The sequence below is a fragment of the Ranitomeya variabilis genome, chromosome 2 (assembly GCF_051348905.1).
Source record: "Ranitomeya variabilis isolate aRanVar5 chromosome 2, aRanVar5.hap1, whole genome shotgun sequence".
Taxonomy (NCBI): domain Eukaryota; kingdom Metazoa; phylum Chordata; class Amphibia; order Anura; family Dendrobatidae; genus Ranitomeya; species Ranitomeya variabilis.
Window position 1 is genome coordinate 468,104,840 of NC_135233.1, and position 21,582 is coordinate 468,126,421.

Here is a 21,582-nt window from a genome sequence, read left to right on the forward strand (position 1 = left end):
GTAATTAACTGTTTACCGGCGACCGCAAAAAAAAAAAAAGCGATCTGTAATTCTCTGTCCTCTGATGTGATCGCACATCAGAGGACAGAGAAATAGGGGGATTCGGGGACCCTATCATACTCACCCGGTGTCCCCGGGTCCTCCTGCGTCTCCTCTTGCCGGCCGGCTTCTTCCTCTGCAAAGAAAATGGCGGGCGCATGCGCAGTGCGCCCGCCATCTGCTGCCATCTGCCGGCCGGCAGGAGAGACGAGTTGGGGCTAAAATTAGGGTTAGGGCTAGGGTTAGGGTTAGGGCTAGGGTTGGGGCTAAATTTAGGGTTAGTGCTAGGGTTAGGGTTAGGCTACTTTCACACTAGCGTTTTTTGGCTTCCGTCGCAATGCGTCGTTGGAGAAAAAACGCATCCTGCAAAAGTGCTTGCAGGATGCGTTTTTTTCTCCATTGACTTGCATTAGCGACACATTGCGACGGATTGCCACACGTCGCATCCGTCGTGCGACGGATGCGTCGTGCTTTGGCGGACCGTCGGCACAAAAAAACGCTACATGTAACTTTTTTTGTGACGACGGTCCGCCAAAACACAATGGATCCAGTGCACGATGGACGCGACGTGTGGCCATCCGTCGGTAATACAAGTCTATGGGCAAAAAAGGCATCCTGTGGGCACATTTGCAGGATCCGTTTTTTGTCCAAAACGACGGATTGTGACGAATGCCACACGAAGTGTGAAAGTAGCCTTAGGGTTGGGGCTAAAGTTAGGGCTAGGGTTAGGGTTAAATTTAGGGTTAGGATTGGGGCTAAAGTTAGGGTTAGGGCTAGGGTTGGGGCTAAAATTAGGGTTAGGGTTGGGGCTAAAGTTAGGGATAGAGTTGGGGTTAGGGTTTGGATTAGGGTTGGGATTAGGGTTAAGGTTAGGGTTGGGATTAGGGTTAGGGGTGTATTGGGATTAGGGTTAGGTTTGAGGTTAGGGTTGAGATTAGGGTTAGGGGTGTGTTGGATTTAGGGTTTTGATTAGGGTTATGGTTAGAGTTGAGATTAGGGCTGTTTTGGGGTTAGGGTTGTGATTATCGTTAGGGTTGTGATTAGGATTATGGATCGGGTTGAGATTAGGGTTAGGGGTGTGTTGGAGTTAGGGTTGGAGTTAGAATTGGGGGGTTTCCACTGTTTAGGTACATCAGGGGGTCTCCAAACACGACAGACAATTTTGCGCTAAAAAAGTCAAATGGTGCTCCCTCCCTTCTGAGCTCTGCCGTGCGCCCAAACAGTGGTTTACCCCCACATATGGGGCATCAGCGTACTCGGGATAAATTGGCCAACAACTTTTGGGGTCCAATTTCTCCTGTTACCCTTGTGAAAATAAAAACTTGGGGGCTAAAAATCTTTTTTGTGGGAAAAAAAAAATATTTTCTATTTTCACTACTCTGCATTATAAACTTCTGTGAAGCACTTGGGCATTCAAAGTTCTCACCACATATCTAGATAAGTTCCTTGGGGGGTCTAGTTTCCAAAATGGGGTCACTTGTGGGGGGTTTCTACTGTTTAGGTACATCAGTGGCTCTGCAAACGCAACATAACCCCCGCAGACCATTCTATCAAAGCCTGCATTCCAAAATGGCGCTCCTTCCCTTCCGAGCTCTGCCGTGCGCCCAAACAGTGGTTTACCCCCACATATGGGGTACCAGCATACTCAGGACAAATTGGACAACAACTTTTGGGGTCCAATTTCTCTTGTTACCCTTGTGAAAATAAAAATTTGGGGGCTAAAAAATCTTTTTTGTGGGAAAAAAATATATTTTTTATTTTCACTACTCTGCATTATAAACTTCTGTGAAGCACTTGGGCATTCAAAGTTCTCACCACATATCTAGATAAGTTCCTTGGGGGGTCTATTTTCCAAAATGGGGTCACTTGTTGGGGGTTTCTACTGTTTAGGCACATCAGGGGCTCTCCAAACGCGACATGGCGTCCGATCTCAGTTCCAGTCAATTTTGCATTGAAAAATCAAATGGCACTCCTTTGCTTCCGAGCTCAGCCATGCGCCCAAACAGTGGTTTACCCCCACATATGGGGTGTCGGCGTACTCAGGACAAATTGTACAACAACTTCTGGGGTCCATTTTCTCCTGTTACCTTTGGTAAAATAAAAATTTGGAGGCAAAAAGATCATTTTTGTAGAAAAAATGCGATTTTTTTTTTATTTTCTTGGCTCTACGTTATAAACTTCTGTGAAGCACCTGGGGGTTTAAAGTGCTCACCACACATCTAGATAAGTTCCTTAAGGGGTCTAGTTTCCAAAATGGTGTCATTTGTGGGGGGTTTCCACTGTTTAGGCACATCAGGGGCTCTCCAAACGTGACATGGCGTCCGATCTCAATTCCAGCCAATTCTACATTGAAAAAGTAAAACGACACTCCTTCTCTTCCAAGCTCTGCAGTGCGCCCAAACAGTGGTTTACCCCCACATATGGGGTATCGACGTACCGAGGAGAAATTGCACAACAACTTTTGTGGTCTAATTTCTCCTGTTACCCTTGTGAAAATAAGAATTTGTGGGCGAAAAAATCATTTTTGTGAAAACAAATGCGATTTTTTTATTTTCACGGATCTACGATATAAACTTCTGTGAAGCACTTGGGGGTTCAAAGTGCTCACCACACATCTAGATAAGTTCCTTAAGGGGTCTAGTTTCCAAAATGGTGTCACTTGTGGGGGGTTTCCACTGTTTAGGCACATTAGGGGCTCTCCAAACGCGACATGGCGTCCGATCTCAATTCCAGCCAATTCTGCATTGAAACAGTCAAACGGCGCTCCTTCATTTCCAAGCTCTGCGGTGCGCCCAAACAGTGGTTTACCTCCACATATGGGGTATCGGCGTACTCAGGAGAAATTGCACAACAAAATTTTTGGTTAAATTTCTGTTTTTACACTTGTGAAAATTAAAAAAAATGGTTCTGAAGTAAAATGTTTGCAAAAAAAAGTTGAATGTTCATTTTTTTCTTCCACATTGTTTCAGTTCCTGTGAAGTACGTAAAGGGTTAATAAACTTCTTGAATGTGGTTTTGAGCAGCTTGAGGGGTGCAGTTTTTAGAATGGTGTCACACTTGGTTATTTTCTATCATATAGACCCCTCAAAATGACTTCAAAGGTGATGTGGTCCCTAAAAAAAACATGGTGTTGTAAAAATGAGAAATTGCTGGTCAACTTTTAACCCTTATAACTCCCTAACAAAAAACTATTTTGTTTCCAAAATTGTGCTGATGTAAAGTGGACATGTGGGAAATGTTATTTATTAACTATTTTTCGTGACATATCTCTCTGATTTAAGGGCATAAAAATACAAAGTTTGAAAATTGCAAAATTTTAAAAATTTTCGCCATATTTCCATTTTTTTCATAAATAATCGCAAGTAATATCGAAGAAATGTTACCACTAACTTGAAGTACAATATGTCACGAAAAAACAATCTCAGAATCAGCGGGATCCGATAAAGCGTTCCAGAGTTATAACCTCATAAAGTGACAGTGGTCAGAATTGTAAAAATTGGCTCGGTCATTAAGTACCAAATTGGCTCTGTCACTAAGGGGTTAAAGACATCATTCGGTGACATCTTAAATGTAACGTAGTGTTGCCATCTGCAAGTGCAGCAGTTTGCCAGTATATGAGATAGTTCGCAGTCTCATCCCTTTGGATGCTCAGTCGTACATGTTCTAATGATGACCACATGATTTCTGCACCAAGTGACCCTGTGTCATGTAGATAATTCACGTCACTGCAAGGGGCTGAACTGAGCGTTATTCACAGACTCTTTCAGTTCTGTGATCGGCATAGGAGTCCAGACAGAGCAGGCTGGTGGCGGGGCGGAGCAGGCTGGTGGCGGCATAGAGCCGGCTGGTGGCAGGGCGGAGCTGGCTGGTGGCAGGGCGGAGCGGGCTGGTGGCAGGGCGGAGCGGGCTGGTGGCAGGGCGGAGCGGGCTGGTGGCGGCGAGGAGCAGGCTGGTGGCGGCGCAGAGCAGGCTGGTGGTGGGGTGGAGCAGGCTGGTGGCGGCATAGAGTGGGCTGGCAGCAGGGCGGAACAGGCTGATGGCGGGGTGGTGCAGGCTGGTGGTGGGCCGGAGCAGGCTGGTGGCAGGGCGGAGCGGGCTGGTGACGGCGAGGAGCAGGCTGGTGGTGGCCTAGAGCGGGCTGGTGGTGGCGCAGAGCAGGCTGGTGGCAACACAGAGCAGGCTGGTGGCAGGGCGGAGCGGGCTGGTGGCGGCGAGGAGCAGGCTGGTGGCGTCGAGGAGCAGGCTGGTAGCAACACAGCAGGCTGGTGGCGGCATAGAGCGGGCTGGTGGCAGGGCAGAGCGGGCTGGTGGCGGCGAGGAGCGGGCTGGTGGCGGGGCGGAGCAGGCTGGTGGTGGCCTAGAGCGGGCTGGTGGCGGCGCAGAGCAGGCTGGTGGCATTGAGTAGCAGGCTGGTGGCGGTACAGAGCTGGCAGGAAAATTCTGGAACTTGAAGTCTTTCAATGAGCACTGAAAGACTAATGGCAAGTTCACACAAGGGAGAGTCCGCACTGCAATTCTCGAGTAGTTTACATTGCAATACAAGTAAATGTCTTTGTTTTGTTTTTTCAAAATCCCATTCACATGTAGCATGGTGCAAATTTCAAAGCTGCATGTGTGCATTTTTGAAAAATAAATTTTGTCTAATTATCTAAACCGGAAAGTTGAGAGAGTACTTGTCAGCGCCAATTAGACAATATGCAGCGCTGCTGCATTCCACCCTGTATATTGCTTCCATTAGGACGCTGCTGTAGCAGATATGTGCTAATCAGTCGTACCAGGAAAACCTCTATAACATTTTGCACCACTTGCTTTCAGTAATCTCTGTGTAGCACTGTCTATTGCTGGCTGCAGAATGAGTTAACTGAGAATCTGTCAGTCAGCCCACTTTGACAGTGAGTTTGTAATGCTTTGCTTTTTTCTTTTCTTTTTCTTTTATGAGGCTCCTCTCAGTTAATTTATGACCACATGCCACATAAACCGTGATAAAAAGAACTTGTAAAAAACAAATGGTGCAACATTTTTAATGGAACCCTATTGCAAAATTGATTTTTAGCCCCAAATATATGCATTTATGGAAATAAAATGTTCCCAATGTTGGACAACACCTTTAAGTAGTGCAGCAGCACCCATACATGACCACAGTAATTGTGAGATAAGGATGAATGGGGACTAAGGGTACCGTTACTCAAAACGATTTACCAACGATCACGACCAGCGATACGACCTAGCCGTGATCGTTGGTAAGTCGTTGTGTGGTCGCTGGGGAGCTGTCACACAGACAGCTCTCCAGCGACCAACGATGCCGAAGTCCCCGGGTAACCAGGGTAAACATCGGGTTACTAAGCGCAGGGCCGCGCTTAGTAACTTGATGTTTACCCTGGTTACCATCGTAAATGTAAAAAAAACCAAACCGTACATACTCACATTCCGGTGTCCGTCAGGTCCCTAGCCGTCTGCTTCCCGCACTGACTGAGTGCCGGCCGTAAAGTGAAAGCAGAGCACAGCGGTGACGTCACCGCTGTGCTCTGCTTTTACTTTACGGCCGGCAGTCAGTCAGTGCGGGAAGCAGACGGCTAGGGACCTGACGGACACCGGAATGTGAGTATGTACTTTTTTTTTTTTTTTTACATTTACGATGGTAACCAGGGTAAACATCGGGTTACTAAGCGTGGCCCTGCGCTTAGTAACCTGATGTTTACCCTGGTTACAAGCGAACGCATCGCTGGATCGGTGTCACACACACCGATCCAGCGATGTCAGCGGGTGATCCAGCGACGAAATAAAGTTCCAAACGATCTGCTACGACGTACGATTCTCATCGGGGTCCCTGATCGCTGCTGCGTGTCAGACACAGCGATATCGTATGGATATCGCTGGAACGTCACGGATCGTACCGTCGTAGCGACAAAAGTGCCACTGTGTGACAGTACCCTTAGTTCTAGTGATTGTTAGCAGTGCCAGCTTTGGATCCGCCAATGATCAGATGTGTCACCTATCCTAGGGGTAGATCTAAATGTAAATTGTTGGAAAACCTCTAGAAGATTAATTTACACAGAATCAGAAAACTTCGGTAACACATTCTTCCTAACTTTTTTAAAGCTTGGCATTTACCGTTGCGTCTCGTGAATGTTCAGTCATCCATCTTTAGCTAGCATAGTTTATTATACCATCACCTGCCTTCTTTACCCTACAGATTTACAACTTGTCCCAGAACATACAAGAGGACGACCTCCAACAGCTCCAGGTAGGACAATTCTTTTTTCAATCTGGCAGCATAGTTCTGCTTTTAGTCAATTCCATAGTTTTGCAGGTTTGTCTTCAGCCTTCAGAGAGGAAAAGGACTTGAATTGTAGCGCCACCTATTGGAGGTAGCGATCCTAAAAGTCAGTATTGAGCCTTTAAAGGGCCACTGTCACCCCTTCCAGCCGTTATAAACTAAAAGAGCCACCTTGTGCAGCAGTAATGCTGCAGTCTAACAAGGTGGCTCTTTTAGTTTTTGATTCATTTATCACCTCAATAAAGCGTTTTAAAAATTGGCCACAAATACCAGATATTGTACCTGGAGGCGGTCCGAATCGTCCTCTATGAATCTCCCAACTGCCGTCACTCTTCTCTTCAGGGGCGATGGTCGCTGCCCCCTTCGCGCTGTTGCTTCTTAAATCCGGCGCCTGCGCTGTGCGTGCCTGCCTGGGGCCCGCACTGTGTTATTCATTATGCACAGTGCGGGGCTGGGGTTCCTGGGCATGCGCACTGCGCTTGTCAGACGCTCCCCCGGTCCCCCGCCTTCCAGCATTGCCGGAATATACAGGTTTCATTGCCGACGTTTTGAACAGCCACAAAGAACAACGCTGGAAGGCGGGGGACCGGGGGAGCGTCTGACAAGCGCAGTGCGCATGCCCAGGAACCCCAGCCCCGCACTGTGCATAATGAATAACACAGTGCGGGGCGGGGATTCAGGAACAGGGTGGTCGCACTGCCCGCACCTGCGCAGTCAGGCACCCTGCGTCTGAGCTGTGACTGACGATGAAGACTGCGCAGGCCCCAGGCAGGCACGCACAGCGCAGGCGCCGGATTTAAGAAGCAACAGCGCGAAGGGGGCGGCGACCATCACCCCTGAAGAGAAGAGTGACGGCAGTTGGGAGATTGATAGAGGACGATTCGGACCGCCTCCAGGTACAATATCTGGTATTTGTGGCCAATTTTTAAAACGCTTTATTGAGGTAATAAATGAATCAAAAACTAAAAGAGCCACCTTGTTAGACTGCAGCATTACTGCTGCACAAGGTGGCTCTTTTAGTTTATAACGGCTGGGGGGGGGTGACAGTGGCCCTTTAACAATCTGTGCCACATGACTTAAGATAATGAGCCAAACCAGATGATCCATTTACAGACACGTGTTTCTGGGTGTTTGCCCCTCATCAGTGCAAAACACAAGGATGTATGATTTGGCTGGGTGAGAAGCATCTGACGGGTCGTAAGGGGGAACATTTCTCGTTCATTTTATGGCTGGAGGCAGCAAGAACCTTATCATTCCAGTGTTAGAAGTAGGAAGTTTAGAGGGTTAGGATAGGGAATAACTTGCCAACCTGTGGGGTCTAACTACCATCTTCCAATTATTGTAAGGAATAGATTTCCAAAGGTTGATAAATTGTCCGTGTTACTTTTGTTATTATACACAGAACTAACCTGCTTTAATTTAAGAAGTTTGTGCTCCGCCTTACTGACTTGTATCACATTTATTAGAATGCACATGACTCTTAATACATTTGGCAAATTTGGAGCTGCCAGAAAATAAAACCTTCCCCAGATCTGTGCCATTTTCTCGCTTTCTTCTTTTAACGAGAATGTTTTTATTTTTTTGCTCAGTTTTAGAGCACGAAATGTAGTTTACACCAAATATTGTCGGTAATGAATCGATAAATGGCATCATAAAGTTCTTGCAAAGGGTTTTTGTGGTCTGTTTTACTCTCTGCAACCTAATTGTACAGCTCAAAGTGCTTGAGAGTCTAACATCCAAGACGTCTGTATTCAGGTGCTCAAACTTTTCAGATACTTTTTTTTTAACATAATTTCACGTAATGCATATTTTTAATGTTACTTTTCAGCTCTTTACTGAATATGGGCGTTTGGCTATGGATGAAATCTTCCTGAAGCCATTCCAGGTGAGTTACTACGTAGTATTTTCTATCCACTAATGATACCTGTTTAAAGAGTACCTGTTACCAGGTGGTCAAGAGTGGCCGGTGTTTGCTTTTATCTTATTCCTACTGCTCCCCTGAGTATTCCCTGTTGTTGTTTTTTTTAAATCTGAATTTCACTCAAAAATCAATGGGTTGGTATAGTGATCAGAACAAATCATACAAAAACTACTAATACCTAAAATATTAAATTTTATTAGAATACTTTAAAAACTATGTAGGACAATACCCGCAAAAACTACAAACCTATAACAATAATAAATAAGGCTCTAAATTCCCTTTATATCCGTACCACCAAAATCGATAATACCCCAGCCAGTAGTTAATATAATTAGTCTGGTTATACCCTTTATCCTAGTCGGTCATACTGCCCGCGGGGCTGCTCCATATGCCAATCTCCCTACCAGGCGTGCCGTCTAATGGATAAAAAAAAAAAAAAAAAGGGGGGTGGTGATTTCTACGGGTACCAATTTTTATTGATAACGGGAATGTACTGGCCTAATTAGGTCCAATATTGTCAGGACACCCCCAGTGGTTGTACCTCGGGGTATAATATGCAGATAAAGGTGCCAAAGGTCTAGCCCTAGTGATCCCTAAACAGGCTGACCCTGCCTAGCATGCGGAGGTTGGCACCCCTGAATAAATCACGCAAATGGCGCCCCCGGTCTCGTCGACTAGCCCTCGATAGCCCTATCCACTTTAATTATCTCAAGTATAACCAAGGGCCCCGAAAATGATTAAACCCAAGGGGAAGGGACAAGGAGAGGGATAATGTCTCCGGATGGGCCAAAAAGAATAAGCCTGCACAGGTAGGTACAGGAGGTGAATAGATGCTTATATACAAATTGACATCATAGCATATATACCATCTTTGTCTTATCACATGTATGCTGCTTATAGATATAAAGGACCATAATTATTCTCTCAATTTCCCATATATATTTAGATATCTCAAAGGGATAAGTAGCAGAATAATGACCCATTCAACAAATATTGCACACATGCCATAGCCTCATATCTCTATATAATTAGCATCCACAGTCCTTCAAAGATGACAGCCAATATACTAGAGAATATAAAATATATATTTTTTTTATAAAAGTGCTTAAGATGCCTACACTCCTAGAGGCTGTATAAAGCCACAAAAAAACAAACAAACCAAAACGTACCTCCCCTTTTTTTTATGCAAACCACCCTGCCTCTTTAGAGGCATTAAAAGAGTGTCTGGACAATGGCACTAGATAATCATCTGGACACCAGATAAGTCATGCAGATCTTTCAGGGTATCACGTTACATTAACTGCAGGGTGGTTTGCATAAAAAAAAGGGGAGGTACGTTTTGGTTTGTTTGTTTTTTTGTGGCTTTATACAGCCTCTAGGAGTGTAGGCACCACCCCCCTTTTTTTTTTTTTTTTTTTTTATCCATTAGACGGCACGCCTGGTAGGGAGATTGGCATATGGAGCAGCCCCGCGGGCAGTATGACCGACTAGGATAAAGGGTATAACCAGACTAATTATATTAACTACTGGCTGGGGTATTATCGATTTTGGTGGTACGGATATAAAGGGAATTTAGAGCCTTATTTATTATTGTTATAGGTTTGTAGTTTTTGCGGGTATTGTCCTACATAGTTTTTAAAGTATTCTAATAAAATTTAATATTTTAGGTATTAGTAGTTTTTGTATGATTTTTTTTTTAAATCTGCCATACAGTCCCAGATATATAGGCCTTTTTGTCCAGTGCTCATTTTTATGGTCCTTACAAGAGGGTGTGGCTTACAGGATCCTCAGGGGGTGGTGTCTTTAGGTTGCATTACATTATTACCCTGTGAGACATGCCTCCCTTATAACGACCACGTATGTCACAGGTTAAAAAATAAAAAATAAACATACTCACCTTCCAATCCGAGGGCCCCTTGTAGTTCTAACATACTCACCATACTTGTAGTTCTGTCACCTGTGCGCGGTACAGGCGGCAGCTTCCGGTCCCAGGGTGTGATGACGTCGCGGTCACATGACCGTGACGTCATGACAGGTCCTTCTGCCATACGATCCTTGGTACCGGAACCTGCCGCTTGCACAGAGCGGTTACCGGAGGGTGGCGAGGAGCGGGAAAGGCAGCAGAAGGTGAGTATATAATGATTTTTAATTTTTTTTAATTATTTTTAACATTAGATCCTTTTACTATTGACGCTGCATAGGCAGCGTCAATAGTAAAAACTTGGTCACACAGGGTTAATAGCGGCGGTAACGGAGTGAGTTACCCGCGGCATTACGCGGTCCGTTACTGCTGGCATTAACCCTGTGTGAGCTGTGACTGCGGGGAGTATGGAGCGGCCGCCCGGCACTGACTGCAGGGGAGTAGGGGGGGACTAATTGGACTGTGCCCGTTGCTGATTGGTCGCGGCAGCCATGACAGGCAGCTGGCGAGACCAATCAGCGAATGAATAACCGTGACGGAAGTTGCCGACAGAAGGACAGAAAGACGGAGGTACCCCTTAGACAATTATATATATATATATATATATATATATATATATATATATATATATATATATATATACACATACATATATACATATATTATATATGTACACACACAGTATATATAAATAAATGGTATACTCAGGGAAGCAGCTACAATAAAATAAGAGCAAAAACTGGACTCCTCTGACCTGGTGACAGGTCATTGGGTTCACCACAAAATTAGTTCTTCATTTGCAACTTCCAGACAACTGTGCCAAACAAATAGCCTCTCTTTATATAATATGTCCTTTCATTGGAACCAAGGAAGCAGAAGAAAGGTGAGAAAAGATATCCAGAATGTCTGAATTCTACCAGTCATCTTGATTGTCGTCTTGTTGTCTGGGATACATAAAATAAATTCCGCCATGTTACCCTAGCCTTATCTGTTGCTTTCACACTTGATTTATAAGACTATTATGCACTGGAATATTTTTTATCTACTTTTTATACTGCTTTTTGCATATATAAGAATCAAAAGCAATTGTGCTAGAAGGAATTTCACAACTGCGACAGATATAACTATTAACTCCATATAATGCGGCTATATGAGGCCATTTGCTTTAGACTGAGTAACCGTTGTTTTATTTTTTTATGTCCTAAATCAATAGTACACGTGAAAATAAGCATCTTTGTAATATACCTAATCAGAACAAATTGCTTCTTTCTCGTCCAAAATTGATCAGTCATTATTAAAATTCTCAATTCTACGGAAAAATCTGTGTTCAGTGAAGACAAATGTTCCTATTACTGAGTTAGGAGATGACAGTTGGTGCTCATAAAGCTCTATGTAGATGGGAGGAGCTTTAAGCAGAGCTCCTCCCTTCTCCTCTCCCACAGTGACCCCATCCTTTTTTTTTTTTTTTTTTTTACAACCAATTGATGTTGTTTATTAATTATTCTTTCAGACTTTGATGTTTTTGGTTCGCGATTGGAGCTTTCCCTATGAGTACCCATATGGAGCTGAGGGAGGTGATAAGTTTCTAGAAAAGAGATTACGGGTAAGTTTAGATATATCTTAGAAGGAATCATTTTGCCTGCTTTCCTCCAAGGCTGTACTTATTTAGCCTTTAACGAGTTTTTTCATTTTTATAAATCAATAGCACATATAACAATAAGAAACTTTGATATATTATTTGGCAGAGAAATCTGTGTCTTTCTCCTTCTGGACTGATCATTCACATTTCATGGGTAAAATCTGTCTTCAGTAAATTCAGATTTTCCCATTCCTGAGATAGCAGAGAACAGTTGGTGCTCATAAAGTTCTAAGGAGGAGCTAGAAGCAGACACAGACATTCCGCTGCAAGTTCTCATGAAACAACCATCTTATACTTGGCACTAAATATTTGTACATTGTGTGAATGCACTCAGGGTCAGTGAGACATTTTCATTTTTTATGTCCCTCCAACAAAGTGTTACAAATGAGACGGTCATTTAAAAATTTAAAGCGACATCGTTCAAAGGGGAGGGGGCTGCGTTATCACTTTTTTTTATTTTTTGGTTTTGTATCCTAATATTTCCCAACAGGTAAAGGAGCATCAGCATGAAGAGATCCAGAACGTACGTAAGCACATTCACTCTTGCTTCACCAATGTCAGCTGTTTCCTTCTTCCACACCCTGGACTCAAGGTCGCAACTAGTCCCCAATTTGATGGCCGCCTGAAAGGTTGGTAAAAATTTCCATTGACTGCATATTATTGTTTCATTACATAGCCATAGTATGGGAAAGAGGAACATCTCATCACACAATGCTGATGACAATGAGAAGGTGTGGTGGCATTAAGCTCCCTATATATATCGAGGTGCTTTCTCCTATGTTCGGTGGCCCCGTCGGGGTTTACATCCAAACTCCCTACAAACTGGGATCTGGGCATATGCACTGATGGGGCTATTACCTACAATGGTGCCGACAGAATCAACTTCTGCTCTGTTGTGCATCATTTTCGGGCGCATACACCTACTAGAGGTGGACACTTTTTATATTTCATATTTAATATGGAGAAGTCTTCAGACATGGCTACCGGTCAAACCTTCGTTCAGCTGACAGCCATATACTGTTTATGGGGCCCCCTTAGGAATATTGTGTGTCTTTTGTAAGAGTTGGGGCCATTTTTTTTTCTAAGAAAAAGAGTTCCATATCAAGAGCAGGGCACATGGCAATGTAAAACCTGACAAAACAATAGCCCGAGCTTCATTTCGTGTCCTTTTTCTCTTCTTTTTTTTTTCCTTAGACATTGCTCCGGAGTTCACAGAGCAGCTCAGTGAACTGGTTCCTCTAGTTCTTGGCCCCCGAAGCCTGATGGAAAAAGAGATCAATGGTGCAAAAGTAACCTGCAGAGGACTTTTGGAGTATTTTAAGGTAAATTGGGTGTTTTTTTACCCGACAAAATGCTATAAGTTACCCTGTGCTGTTTAATTACATATTGGTTGTGAAAGCCTGTCGGCATAAACCGAAGTCCGTATGTATTACTTGATAAGTTATTAATCACGATGAAGTGCCGGGTTCATCTTATGGTGGATTTGTACTGTGCCCAACAGACTTACAATGTCTTCATCCGTTTTTTTGTGGCAAGACCAGCAGTGCATGCTCCAGCACTCATGCAATTAAAAGTGTCAGAAATGAGACAGAAAGCTGATTTTAATACTGAAATAAGAAATATACCCAAACTCACCTTTTAGGCGAAGTTCAGATGTCCATTGTACAACTTGGTCTAATCTCGCCCCCAAACTGCGGACGTGACCGGCTCCATGTACCCCTCCATGTGCTCATGGGTATTAGAGACCCTTTTTATTTTCAGACTATTTTGTAGTTGCTCAGTTATAATAACTTAATGAAACTTTTAGATTAGTGATGTGATAATTGTTTTTGTTTTGTTTTAAATAAGGCTTACATAAAGATTTATCAAGGCGAAGATTTACCCCATCCCAAATCCATGCTGCAGGTATGAGTGACATCGTAACGCTCGCCACGTTCACACCAGTTCCTTCCATGTTCTCCTGTGCTTTAAAAACTTTCCTCTCTCTTCTTAGGCAACTGCAGAAGCCAATAACCTGGCCGCCGTGGCTTCGGCTAAGGATTTATACAACAGCAGTATGGAGAAAGTGAGTGGATTTGGTCATTTTCTTAAGAGCCATTTGACTTGATTTGTGCAAAGGATTTACCAAGCTATTTTTTTTTCTTTTTCTTATCTTTTTTTTAACTCTATTCTGAATGATTTTACAAAAAACTGAAAAGACATTATACTTACGGTGGAGACCCCCACCACTCCCGTTCCAACCCTCTTCCCAGGTCCGCTGCTGGTCTACGCACTTGCTGCAATTAGTTACTGACTTTAGCTCTAGCGTGTGGGTCACTAAAGTTGAGGATTTGCCAGATCAGAGTGCTGTGAACGTCCTGCCTGTGACATCCTTCTTCTGATTAGTCCTGCACCTCCATGTAATAATGCCGCAGGGGCCTGCTAATATGATAAGGCAGTGGTGATGTTGCAGGGGTTTACAGTGTTCTGGTCCGGCGGCCATAGACTACCAATATGACTGCTTGTCCAGGGTCCTGTGAATCACTTTCCTCAATATTGGTCACCATTCCATAGCTGGTCAGATTAATAAAAAAAATAGCAAAAAACACACTTTGCAGCAGCTCATTGAAAAGTTTTTCCCTTCTTCAAAAGTTATCACTTATACATACAATCTAGCTGATAACTTGCTGATCTCTGGGGTTTTACCTCTGAGATCCTAACTGTTTTGAGAACGGGGGTCATACTGAATGAAGCCAGGGGCTAGATGTGGCATCACTGCTCTTTTCATTCTCTATGGGACTGTGGTAAAAAGTCAAACCCCACTCACTCTCTGACAGTCCCATAGAGAATGAATAGAGCAGTGCTTTGTAGTGGTCGGACCCCCACCAATAAGCAAGTTATCACTTTTCCCAAAGATGGGTAATAACTAGTAAAGATGGGAATAACTTTTTATGTTTATTTGCTCAGATAGAACAAATGAAAAGGGTTTGTCCGAATTCTAAACCGTAACAGATGACCGCATAAGGGTATGTTCACACGGGGTGTTTTTGCTGCACTTTTTACATAGCACGTTTGGTTAATTCAATACGCAGCATTTTACAGTACCAGCATAATCAATGAGACTTTTGAAATTTTGAGTTATGCTGCATTGTCTCAGTACATCAGTTCTGTTAGTGTTTTTGCAGTGCTTTTCACCCATACAAATCAATGAGTAATAATAACTTTATAAAAAGCACGTAAAAACATAACAAAAATGTGCATTTTTTTTCTGCCAACACTCTGGTTTTTAGTGCATAAAAAAATGCTCCAAAAACACAACATATGAACATCACCTAAGCTTGTAGCTCTCCTAGATTATATCTCATCATAATCCTTGTTCCCTTTTATCAGATTTGTGGAGGAGAGAAGCCATATGTGTCTCCCGATGTCCTGCGGGATCGAGACGCTGTTTGCAAAGACGAGGCACTGTCTTCTTTTGACCGTGCAAAGAAAATGGGAGGAGTGGAATTTAGCCGACAGTACAGGGAAGAGCTGGAGAAGAACCTCGAGGACATGTACACTGCTTTCTGCAAGCACAACGAAAGCAAGAACATCTTCACCGCTTTTCGGACCCCGGCGGTGCTACTGGCCTTGGTGGCAGCATTATACATGGCCTCTGGTATCACCGGCTTTGTGGGGTTAGGAGTGATAGCCCAGTTGTTAAACTGTGCAATGGGATTGATTCTCATTGCACTCCTGACTTGGGGCTACATCAAGTATTCAGGACAGTACAGAGACCTTGGGAAAGTCATAGACTCCAGTGCAGATTATGTTCTAGATCAGGTAAGGTTACTTCATTGCAACTCTACAGTCTCAGCTTCGAAAGCCTATGACCACAATGGGATTAGGACATTTCTGTCGTGACTGGTGGTGGGCGAACAAGCTAGGATAACCTCTTATCTGAGCATGCTCGAGTGTTATCCGACTATCTTGGGCGTGCTTGTATATTATGTCCGAGTCCCTGCGGCTGCACGATTGGTGGCTGTTAGACAGCTTGAACACATGTGGGCATTCCCTAACAAACAGGCATGTGTTGAGGCTGTCTAACAGCTGCAAATCATGCAGCTGCAGGGACTCGGACAGAATATACGAGCACGCCCAAGATACTCGGAGAACACCCGAGCATGCTCGGATAAGATGTTATCCAAGCACGTTTGCCCATCACTAGACTTGACACAGTCCATCATGCCTCAGCTCCTTTTATTGCTACTGTACTTTATATTTTATTCTGCGGAGGATAGGGTCACACGTAAGGGTTCCAAAAAAAACTTATGACCATTAGCAATAATCAATTCTCTCCTTTCTACCTATGATTTATTTGAAAGCCACTATAATACATGGCCACATCACCGCGCACTATATCTAGGAGCCAACATCAACATTTAACACTAATGAGTAGACGAGCAGTTACTTTTCATTTTAGAAAAGTGGTCTCCAAACATTTCCAGTAATGTAAAATAGCAATGCCAGATAGTACTCACCTTCCCCTGGTCCAGCACCAGCTGCTCCATTTTTTGTGATTTGGCTGCAGTGGTGACATCACGTCAACATCTCACATCACCGCTGCAGCCAATCATTGAACTTGGCTGCTCATGACATCCACTTCAGCCTATCATGAAAAAATAATAATCTTGCAATCCAGGATGTGCAGGCCTTGCATATTGCATGGTGTCAAGTGTATTTTAGCAAGTGTCCTCATATAGACCATATATGTTTAAATATTACCTCTAAAGGGAACCTTTCACCAGATTTTTCCCATATAATGTGTGGCTAGCACCTGTTCGCCCTCTGTAACAGCATACTAGAATGCTGTATATAGGTCCAAACAAAATAACTTTTATTATACTCGCCTACGGGACAGTCTGGTCCAATGGGCATCGGCGTTCTGGATCCTGCGCCTCCTCTCTTCTTGCTTTGTGTGGATGACGCGTCCTACGTCATCCACGCAGCGTCCTCGGCATCGCGCTCATTCGCAAGTGCACTTCTTTGCTTTTCCAAGGGCAGCGCAAAGTATTGTAATGCGCATGTGTGGGGAGAGCGCCGACGCATGCGCACTGCTATATTTTGCTCTGCACCCGGCAGGACAGAGAGAAGTGCGCCTGAACAGGAGCGCGATGGAGGACGCTGCGTGGATGACGTAGGATGCGTCATCTGCACGAAGCAAGAAGAGAGAAGGCACCGGATCTAGAACAGCAACGCCCATCGGACTGGACCACCACATGGCAGAGTATAACAAAAGCTATTTTCTCTGTCCCCCATGACGGCACCACGAAGAGAGGGGATCCGCCCAAGGACAGGAAACTTACAGATAAAAAGGCGGTACCTCTCTCCCTCATCAGTTTGGTTTCCTGTCCTTGATGGGAGACCCAGAAGCCTACTTCGTTCGTCCTGGGAGTTCCGAGTCTAATCAGTCCGATCCAGGCAGCGGGGGACCCTATGCCTCGGCTGGTGTGGTGACCCGAGGCGCCATCGCTGGGGCTAGTAGGCCTCTAGGGTGTGCGAGGAGAGGCGGTAAGGAGGCATCGCAGCCGCCTCTCTGGGTAAGGTAACTCCACAGCAGCAGCATCCTGGCACGGGGGTCCCTCTGGGGGAAGGAGGCAGTATATAGGCTGCCTCCCCAAGCGTAAGCCTGCATGGCTGGGGCTCCCGGGGGTTCACACACGCGGTGATGCGGGGTGCCATTTTGGGGGCGGTTCCACTGTGATGGCGTTCTCGGCAGCTCTGCGCATGCGCGAGAGCTGGATGCGATTTGGCGCAATGCATGACTGGGTATCCAGTCACTGCACATGCGCGGGCACTAATATCGTGCGGGCGCAAGGCAGGACTGGGAAATCCAGTCTTCTACTTAAAGGGGGCAACCCTCAGGTCGAATGCTTCTGATGGAGCTCGACCAGCATTCCCCCAGCATCATGAGTGACCTGGACCCACAGGGATCACCCCTATCCAGATCCTAACCACTGCAGCCGTCGCAGCAGCAGCAGAAACGACAGCCACAAAAAGGACAAGCCTCCCATCACAAGGAGGTTACCGGCAAAGGACGCTCTGGATCGCAACACAGTAAAGGCTCCAGCGCAGCGTCCGGCACAAGGGATAATCCGACTGCAGATACAGATCATCCCCAACCGGTACTAATGGGTCCATCGGGTGGTGAGTGATCTTCGTGAAAGCTAGCGGTTAATGAGGCTCTATATTTGTTTCTTTTATTTTTCTTAGGGGAAGAAAAGCTCAGGGAAAACTAAGCACAAAATATGCACCCTTTGTAGAGAGGATCTTCCCTCTGCTTGGGAAAAAAGACTTTGCAGCTCATGTGTACAGCAGACAGTATGTGAAGTGCTTCCCAGGTTTGCAGCAGACCTCAATACCTTGATAAAAAAAACCAGGTGGAAGACACCTTTAGATCCCTACAGGAGGGGAAAAAGCGGAAAAAAGACCAGGCACAGATCCCCTACACCTGAGACCAGTGACACGGGTAGCGAAGATGGGGACTCAGACACCTCCAACTCTTCCTCAACATCATCTTCCACTGGGGGTCGTGTAGCTGTTTTCCTCTAGAAGAGACTGATAGCCCCATGGTGTTCCTAACTGCTTTAACGAAGCTAACTGACCCTCACCCAAAAAAATCAGTACAGGACATTATGTTCGGGGGTCTCGAACAAAAAAAAATGAGGGCCTTTCCACTTAATGAAAAAATCCAGGCCTTGATTAAAAAAGAGTGGAAAAAGCCCATAAGAAAGGCCCGGCTTACACCAAAGAGAAAATACCCTTTTGATGACCAATCATGCTCCTTTTGGGAAAAAGCTCCCAAATTGGACGTTGCCATCGCAAAGGCATCTAAACAATATGCCCTTCCGTTTGAGGACATGGGAGTCCTGAAGGATCCCATGGACAAGAAAGCGGACGCGTTCCTAAAAATCTCATGGGAAGCAGCTGGGGGAGGGCTAAAACCGGCGGTGGCCGCCGCCTGCACATCCCGTTCCCTAATGGTCTGGCTAGATCAATTGGAAACTCAGCTTAAAAACAGGTCGTCTCGGGACACTATTCTGAACACCTTGCCAGTAATGCAGGGGGCAGCGGCTTTCCTGGCAGATGGTTCTGCTGACTCAATAAGACTAGCTTCTAGATAAGCGTTTTTTCCTAACGCGGCCAGGCGGGCCCTTTGGCTTAAGTGTTGGCCAGGGGACCTTCAAACAAAATCGAAGCTATGTACCATCCCCTGCGAAGGTGAATTCTTATTTGGCCCCACTTTAGATGACATCTTGGATAAAGCGGGGGATAAAAAGAAGTCATTCCCTATCCTCACTTATCCTTCCTACAGGAGGCCCTTTCGGAGCAAGAGGTTCATCCGTAGGAAGCCTGGGAAAAATCAAGATAGATGGGAAGACAAGAAAAACAAAAACAAGAGGTTCATGCTCAATAAGAGCCCCACTGACAACAAAAAGGCCACCCAATGAATTTTTTCATTGAAGGCTGTCCCTCTTTCTCTCAGCCTGGGAGAAAATTACCAACAGTCCATGGATATTGGACATACCGTATATACTCGAGTATAAGCCGAGATTTTCAGCCCACTTTTTTGGGCTGAAATTGCCCCTCTCGGCTTATACTCGAGTCATACCGGGGGTCGGCAGGGGAGGGGGAGCGGGGGCTGTCTAAAAATACTCACCTAGTCCAGGCGCGGTCCCTGCTTCCCCGGCGCCGGCAGCAGCAGCTTCAGCTTCTTCCTGTACTCAGCGGTCACATGGTCCCGCTCATTACAGTAAATGAATATTCGGCTCCACCTCCCATAGGGGTGGAGCCGCATATTCATTACTGTAATCAGCGGTACCATGTGACCGCTGAGTACAGGATGAAGCGCTGCGGCGTCGGGGAAGCAGGATCTACACAGCGGCAGGACCAGGTGAGTATACGGGGAGGGGAGCGCAGCGCTGCGCGATAGTCACCTGCTCCTCGTTCCGGGTGCCGATCTGTCTCCAGCAGTGACGCTGAGGTCAGTGCGTGCCCTCTGCTGAACGTCAGTGCTGGAGACAGATCGGCGCCGGAACGAGGAGCAGGTTGACTATTGAAAGTGCCGGGGGCCTGAGCGACGGAGAGGTGAGTATGTGATTTATTTTTTTTATCGCAGCAAATGGGGCAAGTGTCTGTATGGAGCATCTATGGGGCCATAACGTTCCTGTAGCACTATATGGGGCCATAACATTCCTGCAGCACTATATGGGGCCATAACGTTCCTGGAGCACTATATGGGGCCATAACATTCCTGCAGCACTATATGGGGCCATAACATTCCTGCAGCACTATATGGGGCCATAACGTTTCTGCAGCACTATATGGGGCCATAACGTTTCTGCAGCACTATATGGGGCCATAACGTTTCTGCAGCACTATATAGGGGCATAATGTTTGTGCAGCACTATATGGGGCAAGTGTCTGTATGGGGCCATAATTAACGTTTGTAGGGCACTACGGCATATGGGGCAAGTGTCTGTATGGAGCATCTTATAGGGCCATAACGTTTGTGCAGCACTATAAGGGGCAAATATCTTTATAGAGCATCTTATGGGGCCATAATTAGCATTTGTGCAGCATTATATTGGGCAAATGTGTCTATGGAGCATCTTATGGGGCCTTTATTAACCTTTATGCAGGATTATATGGGGCATATTTTAATATGGAACATCTTATGGGGCCATAATGAACAGTATGGAGCATTATATGGGGCTCCTGATTCAATATGGATATTCAAAGACACTTAACCTACTGATGTCTCAATTAATTTTACTTTTATTGGTATCTATTATTACTTTTGACATTTACCGGTAGCTGCTGCGTTTTCCACCCTAGGCTTATACTCGAGTCATTCAGTTTTCCCAGTTTTTTGTGGCAAAATTAGGGGGGTCGGCTTATACTCGAGTATATACGGTAATAAATTCGGGACTAAAACTAAAATTCCAGAAACTTCCTCATCCCTTCTTCATGACAACATCTCCCAGATAGTCAGTGGAGGAACAACTGGCGTTAGAACAAGAGATTATGGGACTAGTAGACAAAGGGGTTCTCCTGGAGGTTCCCCCCCAGGAAAGAGGAAAAGGATATTACTCCCCCTTGTTCCGGAGGAGAAAACCGGACGGGTCCCACAGGACAATAATAAAATTTGAAGTCTAAACAAATATCTAAATGTGCAGCCATTCAAGATGGAAACAATAAAAACATCAATAAAAATGTTGTTTCCACTTTGTTTTATGGCAGTCCTGGACTTGAAGGACGCATATTACCATGTCCCTATCCACAAAGACCATCAGAAATTCCTCAGGATAGCAGTCCACATCAGGGGGGGTGATAAGTCATTTCCAATTCACAGCCCTCCCCTTCGGACTATCCATAGTACCCCGAGTTTTCACCAAGCTGGTAGCAGAGGTAATGGCTCACCTGAGCAAGACACCCTGATCGTGCCATATCTCGACGATTTTCTAGTAATCGGCAACTCTCTCCTCAGCATTGCGAAAGTCAATTAGAAAAGATCATGCACTTCTTAGAAAACCTAGGCTGGCTGGTGAACTTAACGAAGTCCAAATTAGTATCGTGCCATGTTCAGGATTTTCTGGGCATCACATTGGACTCTGTCAGGCAGGAATGCCGTCTTCCCTCAGAAAAAATGTAAAGGATGGTGGGACTAGTATCCAGAATGAGGGATCTCACCTCCATATCCCTACGTCAAGCTATGTCCCTCCTGGGGTCCATGACGGCATGCATTCCTGCAGTCCAATGGGCTC

At 45.2% G+C, this 21,582-nt stretch overlaps 1 protein-coding gene across 2 annotated transcripts in view; it reads left to right on the forward strand.

Moving 5' to 3' along the window:
- Positions 1–21,582, forward strand: part of ATL3 (atlastin GTPase 3) — a 58,695-nt gene that overhangs the window by 24,499 nt on the left and 12,614 nt on the right. For both annotated transcript variants that reach the window (XM_077287664.1, XM_077287665.1), the window contains exons 5-12: positions 6,233–6,283; positions 8,145–8,201; positions 11,669–11,761; positions 12,288–12,426; positions 12,992–13,119; positions 13,646–13,702; positions 13,791–13,862; positions 15,167–15,598. In XM_077287664.1, the coding sequence (XP_077143779.1) occupies positions 6,233–6,283; positions 8,145–8,201; positions 11,669–11,761; positions 12,288–12,426; positions 12,992–13,119; positions 13,646–13,702; positions 13,791–13,862; positions 15,167–15,598 (1,029 nt within the window). The remainder of the gene's footprint in view (positions 1–6,232; positions 6,284–8,144; positions 8,202–11,668; positions 11,762–12,287; positions 12,427–12,991; positions 13,120–13,645; positions 13,703–13,790; positions 13,863–15,166; positions 15,599–21,582) is intronic.